The sequence below is a fragment of the Aricia agestis genome, chromosome 3 (genome assembly GCF_905147365.1).
Source record: "Aricia agestis chromosome 3, ilAriAges1.1, whole genome shotgun sequence".
In the NCBI taxonomy this organism is placed as follows: Eukaryota; Metazoa; Arthropoda; class Insecta; order Lepidoptera; family Lycaenidae; genus Aricia; species Aricia agestis.
The window spans coordinates 2485890-2500758 of NC_056408.1; the positions used below are offsets into that span (position 1 = coordinate 2485890).

At 40.9% G+C, this 14869-nt stretch overlaps 2 protein-coding genes across 2 annotated transcripts; one reads left to right on the forward strand and one right to left on the reverse strand.

The window, feature by feature from the left end:
- The first annotated feature begins 1890 nt into the window (after positions 1 to 1890).
- On the forward strand, positions 1891 to 4971 carry LOC121725722 (valacyclovir hydrolase). Its single transcript, XM_042112788.1, has 5 exons — positions 1891 to 2065; positions 2169 to 2426; positions 2571 to 2724; positions 2934 to 3189; positions 4517 to 4971. Exons 1-5 carry the CDS (start codon positions 1982 to 1984, stop codon positions 4608 to 4610), a joined length of 846 nt encoding a protein of 281 aa, XP_041968722.1. The 5' UTR covers positions 1891 to 1981; the 3' UTR covers positions 4611 to 4971.
- Positions 4972 to 5316: 345 nt separating this feature from the next.
- LOC121725724 (serine/threonine-protein kinase Warts) lies at positions 5317 to 12698 on the reverse strand. Its single transcript, XM_042112789.1, has 5 exons — positions 12391 to 12698; positions 11614 to 12051; positions 7637 to 9749; positions 7210 to 7496; positions 5317 to 6685 (listed from the first exon to the last, which is right to left on the reverse strand). Exons 2-5 carry the CDS (start codon positions 11866 to 11868, stop codon positions 6263 to 6265), a joined length of 3078 nt encoding a protein of 1025 aa, XP_041968723.1. The 5' UTR covers positions 11869 to 12051; positions 12391 to 12698; the 3' UTR covers positions 5317 to 6262.
- Between the last annotated feature and the right edge of the window lie 2171 nt (positions 12699 to 14869).

Here is a 14869-nt window from a genome sequence, read left to right on the forward strand (position 1 = left end):
AAGACGTCGACGGAAACAACGTCCATCGAAAAGCATGCGCCCGCGCCGTGTGCCCGTCGCCCGCCGCACGTGTGACAGTCCTTCGCCCGCGTCCGCGCTCCGTAGCACACGCCTGCGCTGCCCATACTATTTTTCATTATACACACATGATACACATTACACACACGAGCGTGTGGCGCCCGCCAAGCTAAGGGCCCAGGCCACACCACTGCGTTGCGGCGTCGCAACTCGCATCGCAAAAAAATACATTTCAAAGGTTGTTTTTGCGATACGACGCCGCAACGCAGTGTTGTGGCACTTGTTGCGGGCCACTGCCTTATTATTAGTGTGAGTGTCTACTGTCCACAGAAGACAAATTACTCACCTACTGTCTACGTCTGTTATCTCTTTACACTCTATCTGCTAAACCGATTTTGGTAAAATTTACATGAATATACCTATTATATAAAGTCGAGATTTTTTTTTTTTTTCACTTCTTAATCGCTAATTTTGGAGAATGCTAATATTTAAACCCTAAAGTTTTGATTGCGGCTTCGATACAAAAACCTGTTTATGGCATTTATAAAAAAGGTTAAGTACCACTGGTTTCCTAGCGGAATAGAGCAACAATCTCGAGCTGTAAAACGAAACCGAAATTGGTTTTCATCTGTGTGAAACATATGTGTACTTATACACTATACACTTACACAAGCATGATTGAACATGAATTCTATGAGATTAATTTGTCAACGTGCGGCACGTGCCGACTGGACGTCAAAAAAGAGTGCTGCTGTCATGTATCACACGTCTCTTTTTACCACGCAACGTAAGTGATAGTGACATCTGTCTTGCTCAGGCCTTTGTTTCTCTATTCCACGGAATATATAACACTACAGGAAAGGGCATATGGGCGTGGCCCGCGTGCCATAGTTATGTCCAGCTAGACATAACTTAACTCGCACGCAAAAGGAAATTCGTGAGTACGGATTTAAACCTTACATTAGTTGACGTAAGGTGTAAAATTGCGTACAACTTCAAGTCTTATCATATTTAGCTGTCAAGCGCCATCTAGCGTTGAATAACTGAACTCGGTAGTCAGAGCCGGTATTGCTAAATTTAAATTTTTCTTTATTTCAAAAGGGTTAGGGTTGTTTTTACGACATTGTATTTAAAAAAGAAATCTCTTTGTGATTGGTTATTTCTTTTGTGTGCGTAAAATGTTACTGTGTGAGTTTGGCGACAGCAGTTTCAATGAAACTTACTTGCTATGCCCCTTCCTTTAGTGTTATATATTCCGTGCTCTATTCCGCTAGGTATATTAATTTTATGGCAAGTACGCTGTTACGTATAACAAGTGACCATAGACAACTGTCAAACCATAGATTAGAATTATGACGTTTCGCGCTCTTGTCACATGCTTGTCACTATCAATGAATAAGGAAACAGAAGTCAATGGTCACTATGGAGCAAATGGAGCAAAATGGAGTATGGGACCACCTCCACCACGGAAATTGAAATAGCCGCCTAATCGCTATTGGTTGTAGAAACTAGTATTAGTTCCAAGTACTCCCACTACTGCTATCAGCGCCAATATGGCGACTTTCAAACGTCATTTTACGTCAGATTTAGTTCTCTTCCCCCGCATTGGGGGCGCTGATTCCGCTTCAAATATGCACAAAAAATAGCTGTCATTTCAAAGGGTATCATTTAAAGTCCATTGGACTTGTATTGGAGGTCAGTGGTGGTTCCATACGTCTTGTTCCATACTCCATTTTGCTCCATTTGCTCCATAGTGACCATTGACTTCTGTTTCTTTATTCATTGATAGTGACAAGCATGTGACAAGAGCGTGAAACGTCACAATTTTAATCTATGGTTTGACAGTTGTCTATGGTCACTACTCACTTGTTATCACGATACTGATAAAAACAAGTCAACAAGTTTGTAATAAAATCGTTTTAATTTAGTTTTTAGGACATAATCGTATAAGTAACTCATTAAAATGTTATTCAGGAACATCATATTTAATTCAGTAAAAGAACAACTGCATAGAAGTGTTTATTTCTCCACTGCCGCTATTCCAAAGGTATACAGGTTTTTTTTACTATTATATTTTTAATTTTAAGAAAAGGTTAAATTCGGATCTTTTAAATGTTTGTATTGCAAGATAAGTGTACGTTTGTTTACAGGAAAATAAGATAAAAGTAGGGGCACACGAAATCAACTATGTGAAGGTTGGCAAAGGACCACACACTCTGCTCTGTACTCCCGGCGCTCTTGGCTCAATATGGACTGACTTTAAGATGCAAGTGGAGGGATTCGATCAGGACAAATGCTGTGTAGTAGCTTGGGATCCTCCAGGGTACGGAAAAAGTAGGCCACCAGAAAGAGAATTCCCTACTGACTTCTATGAAAAAGATGCAGATGCTGCGATTTCTTTTATGAAAGTAATACTGGATTTAAGTACCTAAATAATAGCTTCTATAGTTATCAATTTTACTGGAGAAATAAATAGTTTAAATGTTTACCTACTTCTAAGTCTTAATACATAGAATTGATGAAGGCAGATTAATTTGTCTATTCCATTTTAGGAGCTCAATTTTCCAAAGTTTTCTCTTTTGGGTTGGAGTGATGGTGGAATTGTGGGTCTGATTCTCGCAGCAAAATATCCAAATGCTATAAACAAACTAGTAGTGTGGGGAGCCAACTCTTTTATACTGCCACATGAGCTAGAAATATACAAAAGTAATAATTTTGCACACTGAATATTTAATTTTACATCATACTTTCATAGTTAATAATTTAAATGTTCAAATACATATTTTGTTACTGCATAAGCTTTTAAGATTCATAATATCTTCAATATTCATATTCCTTTCTAATTTTTCCCATAGGCATTGCATTTGTATTACAATAAATTTAATTTGAATTTCAATAAAATGTAACATTTACAGATATAAGAGATGTAAGTAAATGGTCAAAGAAAATGCGAGAACCAATGGTAGAGTTGTATGGGGAAGAATACTTCCCAAAGCTGTGGTCAAACTGGATTGATGGAGTAATAGCTGTATACAACAAGAATGATGGTAACATTTGTGCGGAGATGCTGAAGAATATCAAATGCCCAACATTCATACTGCATGGTGAAAAAGACCCCATGGTGGATAATGTGCATGTGTCACACTTGCATACCCATATTGAGGGAGCCAGGTAATTATTTGAAAGTGAATTATGACATAAAGAAGACCATAAGAGACCCAGTTTCCTAATGGGATTTAGTACACTAATTACAATGATCACAAAGTATGCAATCATCCTGGATGTTAAATTACACTGAAACTTCCAATACTACCTGGCTGTAACAACTCTGCCTTAGGGTCAATTTATACTAGTGCAGAGTCGAAGCGCATCAAAGCGAATAATTAAAACTGAATATTACTAATTCAACCTTAATTCCAAAGTGTTAACGCACTTTATTACTTCTGAGAATTTAAAAAGGCGCGCGAATTCGCGTCCATGCGTCCAATCAACTCTTGGCCTCGCAGAAGTAATGTATGCGTTACGCTCTGGAGTTAACGTTGAATTTTCTATGTTCAGTTTTTGGGAATTTGCTTCGCTTCGCTTCGACTCTGAGCTAGTATAAATTGACCCTTAGGCTGATTTTTCTGTCACGCTGACCTGACGCTGACGGTCGGCGCTGATAGTCAATATGTATGTAGTTATATGTAGTGTTTCCGAGTCGCGCAGATTCGAGCTCAACGCTGAGCGCTACGCGGGCGTACGCGCCGCGCTACGGCGCCGCCGACCGACAGGTGCCGACGCGGCTCCACACTCAACGAGCGTTTCCGTGTCGCGCTGAACGCACACGTACCGATGAATATAATCATGGTCAATCGTGATATAGACACCGGTCGAGTAATATAATAATATAAGTGACTGCACTTCATGGTGAACAGCGCGAGACTAAAACAATCCGAGCTGACTGATCAGCGCTGACGAGCTACGCGCCAACGGTCGGCGTTGACGATCAGCGTGACAGGAAAATCAGCCTTAAGTAGGGTCTAAGCCCTAAGGCAAACTATTTAATAGTTATATCAGGCAGCTATTATTGGCGCCTTACATTTTTTTTTTAATGAAATAAGGGAGCAAACGAGCAATTGGGTCACCTGATGGAAAGCAACTTCCGTCGCCCATGGACACTCGCAGCATCAGAAGAGCTGCAAGTGCGTTGCCGGCCTTTTAAGAGGGAATAGGTTAATATAGTAAGAAGGGAAGGGAATAGGGGAGGGTAGAGAGGGGAATAGGGTAGGGGATTGGGCCTCCGGTAAACTCACTCACTCGACGAAACTGTTTCATGCCGGTTTTCTGTGAGAACGTGGTATTTCTCCGGTCGAGCCGGCCCATTCGTGCCGAAGCATGGCTCTCCCACGTATAAATTGTTCTATAAAAATACTAATGATACCAAAAATAGGAATATCTGTCATATTAACTCGTGCCAGTAATTGTTAATAATTAGATGTTTTGTTTTTTTTTTCAGGATTCACCTCTATCCAGATGGAAAACACAATATCCACATAAAATATGCGCAAGATTTTAACAAAAGAGTGCAAGACTTCTTGCTGCAGCCATAACACATATTTTGAAAATTGCGACGCGTCATGTTTTTCGCCTACTGCATATTCTCTATTGTTCTATTATTATTTGGGTACAAAATTTTGCTATGAAAATATGGAAGCCATTTCAACGCGCGCATTTGCTCTTCAACGCTCATTCGCGCTTCCATTTCATTTTGACGACCTTTGTGACTCAATGGTTGAACGTGTGGCGGTTTGAATCCCGCCGACAGAACTTAAATAAAATAACCACAATCCACATATTATTATGCTGTAGGCGAAAACCATAACGTCACTTCGACTCTGCCCCAGTGAGTTGAACCTAAAAATTTTACAATACGAATTTATTTTTTTATATATAATATTTCGTCTATCCTTGTAAATAATTTTTATATACCTACTCAATTGTTGAATTTAAATAAAATTGTAACCCCAAAACAAGCTTTTTTTTAGAGAAAGCTCTAAAACCTGCAAGGCTAAGGTTTCAGCTATTATCTAGCACAGCTATCCCCAACCCGCGGACCGCATACGGATCGATCGTGACATTCGTGACCAAAAAATTTTTGTTGCGGTCCGCGACACCAAGACCAAAACATGTTTGTGGCCCGCATGAAAAAAGGTTGAGGACCAGCAGCTAGCTTGTTGCTTTATTTCTGTTGTTATTCTGCCCTTTAGCTCTTGTACTGTTACTTGCCACAACAAATGGAGGGTCATAAACAAAAAATCAACAAAATCCCATAGTTTATTTTCATTTACTTAAAAGCATGTTTCATTTTTAGAATAAAACAATTTACATTCAATAACATAATTTAAGATGAATTGACTTTTATATTACTGTACAGGTTGCTCTGTAAAGTTGCATCACTGCTATAGCTACTGAGGCTGTAGCCTGTAACCACAGCATACTTTGTTCTGTTGTTATTTGCCACTACAAATAAAATTGTATAACGTTAGTTTAAAACAAAGTACAATAAAATATTTTTGCAATGACAACATAATTACGTTTTAAAGGGTTTAATTTTGTTAATAAATATTTATTGCACTCTAGTTATCGAGTTTAACTGTCACTAACGTATACACCTGTTCCTTCGGATCCTTAAAATTCAATTGTAAAAAAAGTGTTTACAATGACTAAGGCACACAACATGAGCTAGTCCATCGTCCGCGGAGCACCTCCGTCCTCCGCACATCACATATGCCACATTATATTGAACTTCTGTTAATGACTTCATAAGTTATATTTATAAACAAACACACGTAAGCGACCTACCATGATAAATACATATGAAAATATAATGACAAATCCATTCGCTACTACGATTAAGCTTGTTCTTATCTCATAAATAATTTCTCTAGTTACAAAAATAGTATACAGAGAATGGAACACTATGTTCCGACTCGTACGAGGCCGGGGCCCGTCTCAGCACCATAGTTACACCGGCTCGTGCCACTGTGATCCATCCGTTACATATATTACAATAAGATTACTCTTACAAATACATAACGATAAAATATTACAACATTATCACCGGGATTATTAACAATATTTTAATTATTATTTAAATACGTTACATTCGTTATGTATACAAAATACAACTATTATTTAATAGAGAGAGTCGAAGGCACACACTTTTAAATAACTAAATATTAGTTTCAGTGTCTCTGTCACTTCAAACATACACAGGCCCTTGATTGTCGTTGTCGTCGAGATTAATTCTGTTTGTGTATCCGTCATCAAAAAACCTTCTGAACGTAAACTCAAAGAAACCGTGAAACGTTTTGCCGTTCTCGAGCAAATCGCTGTCCGATTTGTTTGAGTCTGAGCTTCCGGAGTTGCGCAGCTTATCGGGATCAATGGGATCGAAATTGGAGGTGTCAGTGGGATACTCTATTCTGGGTATGTATGGCGCCGCCTGCCTTCTCAGACCTTTATCGAAATCAATGCTCTTGAGAAAGGGGTGATTTTTAACTTCATTTGCATCTTTTCCTAATCTAGTCTCCTGACCGGAACATAGTTTTAGGATGAGATCCTTACTTTCTCGTGATAAGTTCGCCGCATCGGGTATATGAAGTGTATTCTCCCAGTTTATCACCTGAAAATAAAAGAAAAGAAAATTATTAAAATGATATTTTGTGATCTACTTCTTATCACCCTAGGCCAGGGCTTCCCAAACTTATTTGTACTATGACGCCCATGGGACTTTGCCATTTGTTTACGACGCCCCTCAACTCAGCCCCTAAAAATACTTTCTAATTTTAGAACCAGCTTACATAGGTTATAATATCATATAAACACTATTTGGAAATATTTTATATTTTTATTAGGAAATAATGACCAAATCAAAACATAAGCATAAAAATTAAAAGAGATATTTTTGAAAGATATTAAAGCCAGCAACTCCAGCAAGGCTGGCTAATGTGAAGGCTGAGCAAAGCTTCTGAAACCGGGGATTTAGACTGCCCGGGAATCCCGGGATGTATGATTGACATAATGCGCGCGGCGCTCACTCGATTTGGTTGTGTTGACATGCGACGCCCCTGGGACAGTGTCGCGACGCCACACGTAAATTAATCAAGCATTGCCCTGACTTTTTTTCATTGTAACAACAAAACTAACCTTAAGCTGTGTTTCCGCGGGGGTCCCGGCCAAGAACGGCGGTGATCCAACCAGCATCTCGTACAATATGACTCCGACTGACCACCAGTCGCAGAGTTGGGTGTAGCCCGTCCTCTGCAGCACCTCAGGCGCTATGTAGTTAGGTGTGCCTACGAGGGAGTGAGCCAGGCAACGCTGATGCTCCCGCTTGCGTCGCCTTTCCAGAGGTTTGAGCTGGTGACAACGACACTCTCCCAACGCACCCCATTCACCATCTACCGGATCCATGGAATCTTGCCGCCCATGATCTGTAACATTAAGAAACTTTGTCAGTCAAGACGAAAATTACGGTGTTGTGTCGTCAAGCAAGTAATAGAAAGGAACAATGTTTAATTTAGCACTTGTATTTAAATTAAGTTATTTTAATTTTTTCTACTATCAATCTTACCATTTCTCTGATAATATTTGGAGTTGTGTGTCCACCTGAAGCCCGTGCACAGACCAAAATCGGTCAACTTGATGTGACCATCTCGATCTATTAGAATATTATCCGGCTTGATGTCTCTGTGGATGAAGCCCATTTTATGCACGCTCTCCACCGCACAAGTCAACTCCGCAATATAAAATCTAGCTAAGTTCTCCTCGAATATTTCTAGTTTTATGAGAAGCGACATCAAATCGCCTCCCGGTATATAGTCCATTACAAAATATAAATTATCCTTATCCTGAAAACTATAATACAGCTTCACCACCCACTCATTGTCGGCCTCCGCGAGGATATCTCTCTCGGCTTTCACGTGAGCCACCTGGTTTCGCTTCAGAACGTCCACCTTTCGTAGTGTCTTCATGGCATAAAGATGACTAGTATCAATTTTCTTCACTAGCGTCACTTCCCCGAAGGCTCCCACGCCGATGGGCTTTATTTTCGTGAACATCGACTTGTCCATCTTAGCACGTTTCAATCGGATGTAGTTGGATTCCTTCTGGGACAACATTTTCCTCATCTGATCCTGCGCCTCGGCGCTGAGACCTATCTTGTTCATCTCCTTCTCCAGCTGCATGCGGCGGTAGGTCCGCTGCTTGTACGCCTTCAGGAGATTCTCAACGTGCTGCTCCATGAAGAACTTGAACGCCTGCGGGGAGTAATTTCGGACCTTGCAATCCCTCCGCTCGTCCTCCTTCTCCTTGCTGATATTCTTGCGCTCGGGTATCGGGGACTGGTGTCTTATCTTCTCCGGCCCGCCCTTCGGCCGCCTCTCCGTCGAGCCGTTAGAGCTCCTATCGGAGCCGGACGGGGCGTCCTTCAGCAGGCTGCAGTTCTGATTGGGACACTTCAACTCGAGCTGGGAGTGCTCCCCCTTCGGGTCACAGTTGTTGGAGTACTTTTTGTGGACGGGCGAATGGTGCGAGTTGACGGTGGTGGTCGTGTCGGTCTGATTGCCGTAGGGCGGCGGCGGGATTGGGTGCATGCCGCGCTGCACGGCCAGCGCCTGCATCGTGATGGCGTAGCTCGGCGGCTCCGTGGTGGGCACGGTGGGGGTGGTCGCCGTCGGGACGACGGGCGGGCTCGAGCCGGGCGACGAGGGCTTGGGGGCGAGCGGGTAGCTCGGTGGGGTCTGCGACTGTTTCTGCTGGATGGAGCTCGCGTAAGACGGGGGCGGGGGCTGGACCGCCGGGCCGGCCACCGGCGGCGGGGCGACCGGCGCGATCGCGGTCTGGAGCACGGGCTTCTGGACTTGCGTGCTCTTAACGGACTGCATGATGATGGGGGCCTGCACCGCCTGCCGCGCAGTCCAGGCCTGCATGGGCGTGGGGCGCGTCATGCCGGCCGCCGAGCCGGTGGACTGCGTCACCGTTATGGGGCTCGGCGAGCCCGCGGACGTGCCGCCCGAGTATATCCCCGACGACGGGCTCTTCCGGTAGTCCTGAGACTGCGTGGGGCTCTGCCTGTTCTGCATGGACACGGAGTAGGAGGGCGGCGGCGGCACCCCGGCGAGCGGGTAGGGGGGCGGCAGCTCCGCGCTCGTGGCGCCCGCAGGGTACATGCTGAGGGCGTGCATCTGCTGCGTGAGCTGCTGCTGGGCCTGCGGACCGTTCTGGACTATCATGGGCTGTCGCGCGGGTGGGGTGGGCGCGGCGGCGACGGGGCTGGTGCCGCGCGCGGGCGGCAGGGGCGGCGCGGGAGATATCCGCTTCATGTACTGCTGCACGGAGGGCGGCACGGGGGGCGTGGACGGGCATCTCGGCGGAGGTAGGGGCGGCGGTTCCGAGAAGCCGGATGGGGAGTATTGTCTACTGAGCTTCTCGTGCGGAAGCGGGGGCGCGTCGGACTGCCGCGGGCTATCAGATCTCGAGCTTCCAGCTCCCGAGTCGAGGGCGGGGCTCCCTCTGTGAAGATTTATCTCCCGCTCTAGGCTTGGCTTTCTTATTAGCTTAGTACTAAGAACGCTCAGGTTACTCGACTTGAGTACACCATTGTGTGGTTCATGTTTTTTCGAGAGAAAATCTAGGGCAGCATCAAATCTACCACCTGCATATTTCAGTGCCTTCAGTGCTGGATCCTGAAAACGATTCAAAATAATAGTTTAATAAATGTTAATCTTATGATATACAATGTCAACAATATTTAAAGCACCCAAGTGTACTACATGACACCAGAATAAGTATCTACATCTACTCATTATTAGAATGTGTATAATATTACAATGTATAGTATTAGGAATTCTAGGCCTTCTACAGCTATAAGGTAGAATATTAGAATTATTATAGCTGTAGAAGTATAGGCCTTCATAATTTATAAAAATTATAAATAAAAAACTGAAATATGCAACATTATTTTAATTTCAAAGTATCGGCTAGTGGAATTACTAATTACTGATTGAACCATGTACAGTTCAGATCTAAAAGTAATCAAAATGACTATAGGACACAATGAAAACCAGCTATTTGAATAGCTTTAACTTCAACAAAAACTATTCATACAACTAAATATAAATTTTGTTATTGAACCAAGATCGAAGTAAACAACAAAATTAGCAGAAGTGGACAGCAATATGCTTGTGTATATTTATTTGTCTTTATAAGACAGTAATTCCCAAAGTCAATGAGACTCGATGGAGGGCTATTGGCCTGACAAAAAATGGGTGGCCTGACAAACAATCTTGAGTGGGGGTCCATGAAAATTAATTTGGTTTGCAGTGAAGAACTAAAATGTTGGCTTGATTTCTCTTATCATAAAGCATGTGGGTGCTCCTGGGGCTCCACAAGATCCAGCAAAATTTTTAAAGTGGTCCACTAAACCTCTGATATGATATGATGAATAGGTCTACAAAAAAGGTGATGCTTGTGCCTAAGTCAATAGTGTTAAAGAAACTTAATGAGAAAAATCTGAACATAATATTAGAAAAAACTACATTTTCAACTAGATCAACAAAAATTGATGCTTGACACAGTACAAATGGTACATAATTTAAAACAGATTCAAAACATTCTTGCATTGAATAGATAGTTATTAGTTGCACAATGGTAACCCAGTTAATAAACAAAAAGATCATTTTCTGCCTATTTTATTAGACCAGAGTATTAGAATATTGATTGTCTTTTAAATATAAGGGCTTATAATGAAAACAAAATACAATAATAATATTATTATTTATTATGTTTAAATGTAACCTTTGTTAGCTAGCACCAAACATTGGTTTGGCAAAATATTGGTAACAAAATTTAATTTGAAACATTTTACTTCGGAGGATTTACAACTACTGTTTGAAAATAGCTTTTAAAACCTCATAGCAAAATTGAGCCAACCAAAATTAAGAATAATAATTTTTATTGTTTAACACCACATTTTGTTTTTTTTCTTATCATTTCTGGCCAAACTTACTGGTATGTCTGGCTATTATTTACTGTCCTGATAAGCTACAGCGAATTAGTCTAACCTCTGCTTAAATTAGCACATCCAAGTTTCGTTTTTTTTTTCTGATAAGTTCTGACCAAACTTGCTGGAAAGTCTGGCTATTGTTTAATTTTCTGATAAGGTACGGTACCTTAGCCTAACCACTGCTTAAATCACGTATCTGAATTCAGAACACACCCATAGAATGATATTATCGTTGTTGAAATGAATACCTTCTAACCTGTAGGTGTGTGTTTTTAAGAAAAATATAATTAACTTTGTAGGATGTGATAAATAGCAATTTAAATGATATCACATATTTTTTCAAAACTGACAATTAGGAGGTATCGATCTAGAAGTCTATTTCTTAAAAATTATAGTTAGTTAGGAGGTATTGTCACTTCAACAATGATATTAATTTGTATGGTAGTCTACTATAGTCAGTATTGTTATAAAAAATGTAAGCTACCAATCTAACAAATTTTAATGTTATGATGATATTATAAAACACAAATTGCAAAAAAACTTACCTCATCATAGCCCAAAGCGATGAGTTGGTTCAAAGACTGAGGTAAAACACTCAAATCTTTATCGAGCCCATTTCCTGATGAGGAACTAAAGCCTGAACTGACACCGGAGCTGACCGTGCTAGCAGCTGACGAGCCAGGCGGTTCTGAGCTCCCAATGTTAGCAAAGGGGAGTAAGGAATTGCGGATTTCAGCGAGCGCCTTCTGATTGTACCCCGGGGTGCGCGTGGCCGTCTTGCCGGGCGCCGGCGGGTTCATGGCGCCCGCGCCCGAGCGCCTCACCCTTCACCCCACCCCTCCCATCACATGAACACCACATGCGCACTCGCTGTTCTCATGGTATGGACTTATGTTCACTGTTTACCACTACACTGTTCTTATTGGTCTTATTTTCTCTCGACGTCACACCACTAGCATTATCACACGACTGGACGGTGTTAACTGAAAGGCAAAACAAATTTAGTCACCTATTAAAAAAACGAACAACACCACAATACGAGATTCGTGCTGTTATAAACATCGAAATTCTGTAACAAAAAAAAAGTACCAAAAATGTTTACATTTTCTATTTCGCACGTTAAAACTTTGACTGCGAGTCTCACTTTACTAAACAATAAGAATTCCAATATAAACTTACGGAGCAATATGGATTTGAGAATGCTAGTAATTTTGGATTGAACGAACAACATGATCACTGGCATAAACTTGTGGAATGCAAAATTTAATAGCTTCGGTTTATCGATTCTTAGTAAAGCGCAGTTATTAATTAAACATACATACCAATTGTACTCGATATTCTCCAAGTGTTATTCTATTCTTTACTTATGCAAATGAGATCCTTAGACGTCATAATCTCAAAAAATAAAAATGCTAGTAGAATGCTCTCAGTTCTCACATTACCGATGACATCTTTTTAACGCACCACAACTTTTGAACATTGCTTATTCACACACAAATCTGTAAGTAATAAAACGATCCTTCTTTTTCACAACAAAAATATCGTAAATGAACTAAGAAAACAAAGGAGTCTAAAACTGAGACATGCAAGTTGGCAAACCATACAAAGCGACCATTTTGAAGAATTACCACATTCCAAAGTGCGATCGAATAATAGAACCAACTGATAGTTCATATTTTTTATCAACAGTTATTGTTTATTGTGATTGATATCTTAAAATGTTTTATACACATGAAACTAAGTTCTGTAATCACTTAAAAAACAAAAAAATGATAAATCTGCATCTATGATGTATTTCTATTATTTTTAAGGTATTTAATTAAATTATTGTACTGCTTTTCAAAATGATTTTATAGCGAGTATCCAAACATGATATATTTTTTTTATGTTTGTAAAATAAAAAGCACAAGCCAAACAATTTTACGTCAGATAAAATTTTCTCTTTATGAACTGAACAGCATGCCGTTTTGTTTAATTATTTATGTCTACGTGCATGCGTCTATCGTATTGTATTGTACGAATAACGTACGAAAGACGCATGTGCGGCCGCGGCATACGTCACTTCTATATAATCCTGTGTTTTGTAGCTATTGTTATCGAGAATCTATTCGAATATATTTATCATTAATTTTAATGAAATCAATAATATAAGGCATAATATATGGTAAAACCATAAACCTATAATGCTAAAGACCATCTAAAGACCAACAGAGAGTGCGAGAGAGAAGAAAATCCTATAAGGAATTATAACAAGATGAAAAGAGATAGGCAGTCTAATGAAAATTGTAACCACTTTTATTTGACAGGTCGTCGTCAGTCGTTTTTATGCCCTTTCGGTATTTCCAATATATTGTTAAAAGGGTTTGGGTAATATTGGCGTCATTTTCAAATCTTGCGGCCACTCACCAAACCGGCATATTATGAAAGAACATATCAATTATCAAGGGGAATAAACTTTATTATGGGGGACATATAGCTAAACTATATCGGAGCCGAGATATTAGGCATTCGTATTTTCAACTAAAAGTAAATTAAATCATAACATGAATACTCAGTAAAATACAAAAAAAAAACTGCATTATTTATTAGCTTAAAGTCTTCCTCGATAAATGGGCTATCCAAAAAAAAAAGATTTTTTCAAATCGAACTAGCAGTTCCTGAGATTAGCACTTTCAAACACACAAACACTTCAGCTTCATAATATTAGTATACAAGGTATAACAAAACTCAGTGATATTACTTAAGTGTATGTACTGTGTATGAGTCCCGTGTATTAAGTATACTGTAAAAGTAGTAGCGCTGAAAGAGAACTTTTTTTTTCGTTTTTGTATGGGGAAACTGTTTACGCCAGGGCGCTTGCCAATCATGCAATTCACAAAAAAGTTTCTTAGCAGACAGAAGCATAAAGGTCGTAGTTGACGGCGAATGCTCGGAAACTCAGTCTGTTGATGCTGGCGTCCCTCAGGGCTGTGTGCTATCGCCTACTTTATTCATACTGCATATCAATGACATGTTACAGACCAACGGCATTCATTGCTATGCGGATGATAGTACAGATGATGCTGTATATACCGGCTCCCCCAATATTTCTCGGCTAAATGTCATTGAGAGTCGAAACGAACATGTGTCTAAAATTGAGAATTCATTGGAGAAAGTCTCTGAATAGGGCAGGCGTAACTTAGTCCAATTCAACCCCGCCATGATACAAGTCTGCGCGTTCACCGCTAAAAATGGTCGTACATCCTCGTTTTGAGGGCACATCTTTAACCATCTCCCCTAGCATTGAAAGACTTGGCGTTAGCATATCGAGCGAAGTCCAGTTCCAATATCATCTAGAGGATAAGGCCAAGTTAGCCTCGAAGAAGCTTGGTGTTCTCAACACAGCGAGACAGTACTTCAGTCCGGAACAACGTTTACAACTCTACAAGGCGCAGGTTCATCTTCCTACTCCTCCTATTTTCTTCTAATTAATTTCGTTGCGGGTCTCAAGACAGTTTTAGCATGTCCCTCGGGCACCCTGAGATCATATGAAAGGGTTTTCGTGGTTGGATACCGCTGTCGATCCCGGTGACACAGGAGATATAGTGGTGGGAATGTGAGGTGGGCCAAAGCCCGTTTAAAAAAAAGAAGCAGGTTCGGCCACATATGGAATATTGTTTTCATCTCTGGGCAGGAGCGCCAAAATACCAACTGCTCCCTCTAGATCTTATCCAACGAAGGACCGCTCGAATTGTTGACTGCCATAGTGTTTCAAACAGCTTGGACCCCTTGGAATTACGCCGAGATGTAGCTTCACTCTGC

What these genes read in the sequence shown, in the direction of transcription:
- LOC121725722 (XM_042112788.1), top strand. Translation starts at nt 1,982, where the DNA reads ATGTTATTCAGGAACATCATATTTAATTCAGTAAAAGAACAACTGCAT. An exon ending in CTGCGATTTCTTTTATGAAA is followed by an intron (nt 2,427 to 2,570) that starts GTAATACTGGAT and finishes ATTCCATTTTAG; the next exon opens with GAGCTCAATTTTCCAAAGTT. An exon ending in ACCCATATTGAGGGAGCCAG is followed by an intron (nt 3,190 to 4,516) that starts GTAATTATTTGA and finishes TTTTTTTTTCAG; the next exon opens with GATTCACCTCTATCCAGATG.
- LOC121725724 (XM_042112789.1), bottom strand. Translation starts at nt 11,868, where the DNA reads ATGAACCCGCCGGCGCCCGGCAAGACGGCCACGCGCACCCCGGGGTAC. An exon ending in TCGCTTTGGGCTATGATGAG is followed by an intron (nt 9,750 to 11,613) that starts GTAAGTTTTTTT and finishes AATCGTTTTCAG; the next exon opens with GATCCAGCACTGAAGGCACT. An exon ending in CCGCGGAAACACAGCTTAAG is followed by an intron (nt 6,686 to 7,209) that starts GTTAGTTTTGTT and finishes TTTTATTTTCAG; the next exon opens with GTGATAAACTGGGAGAATAC.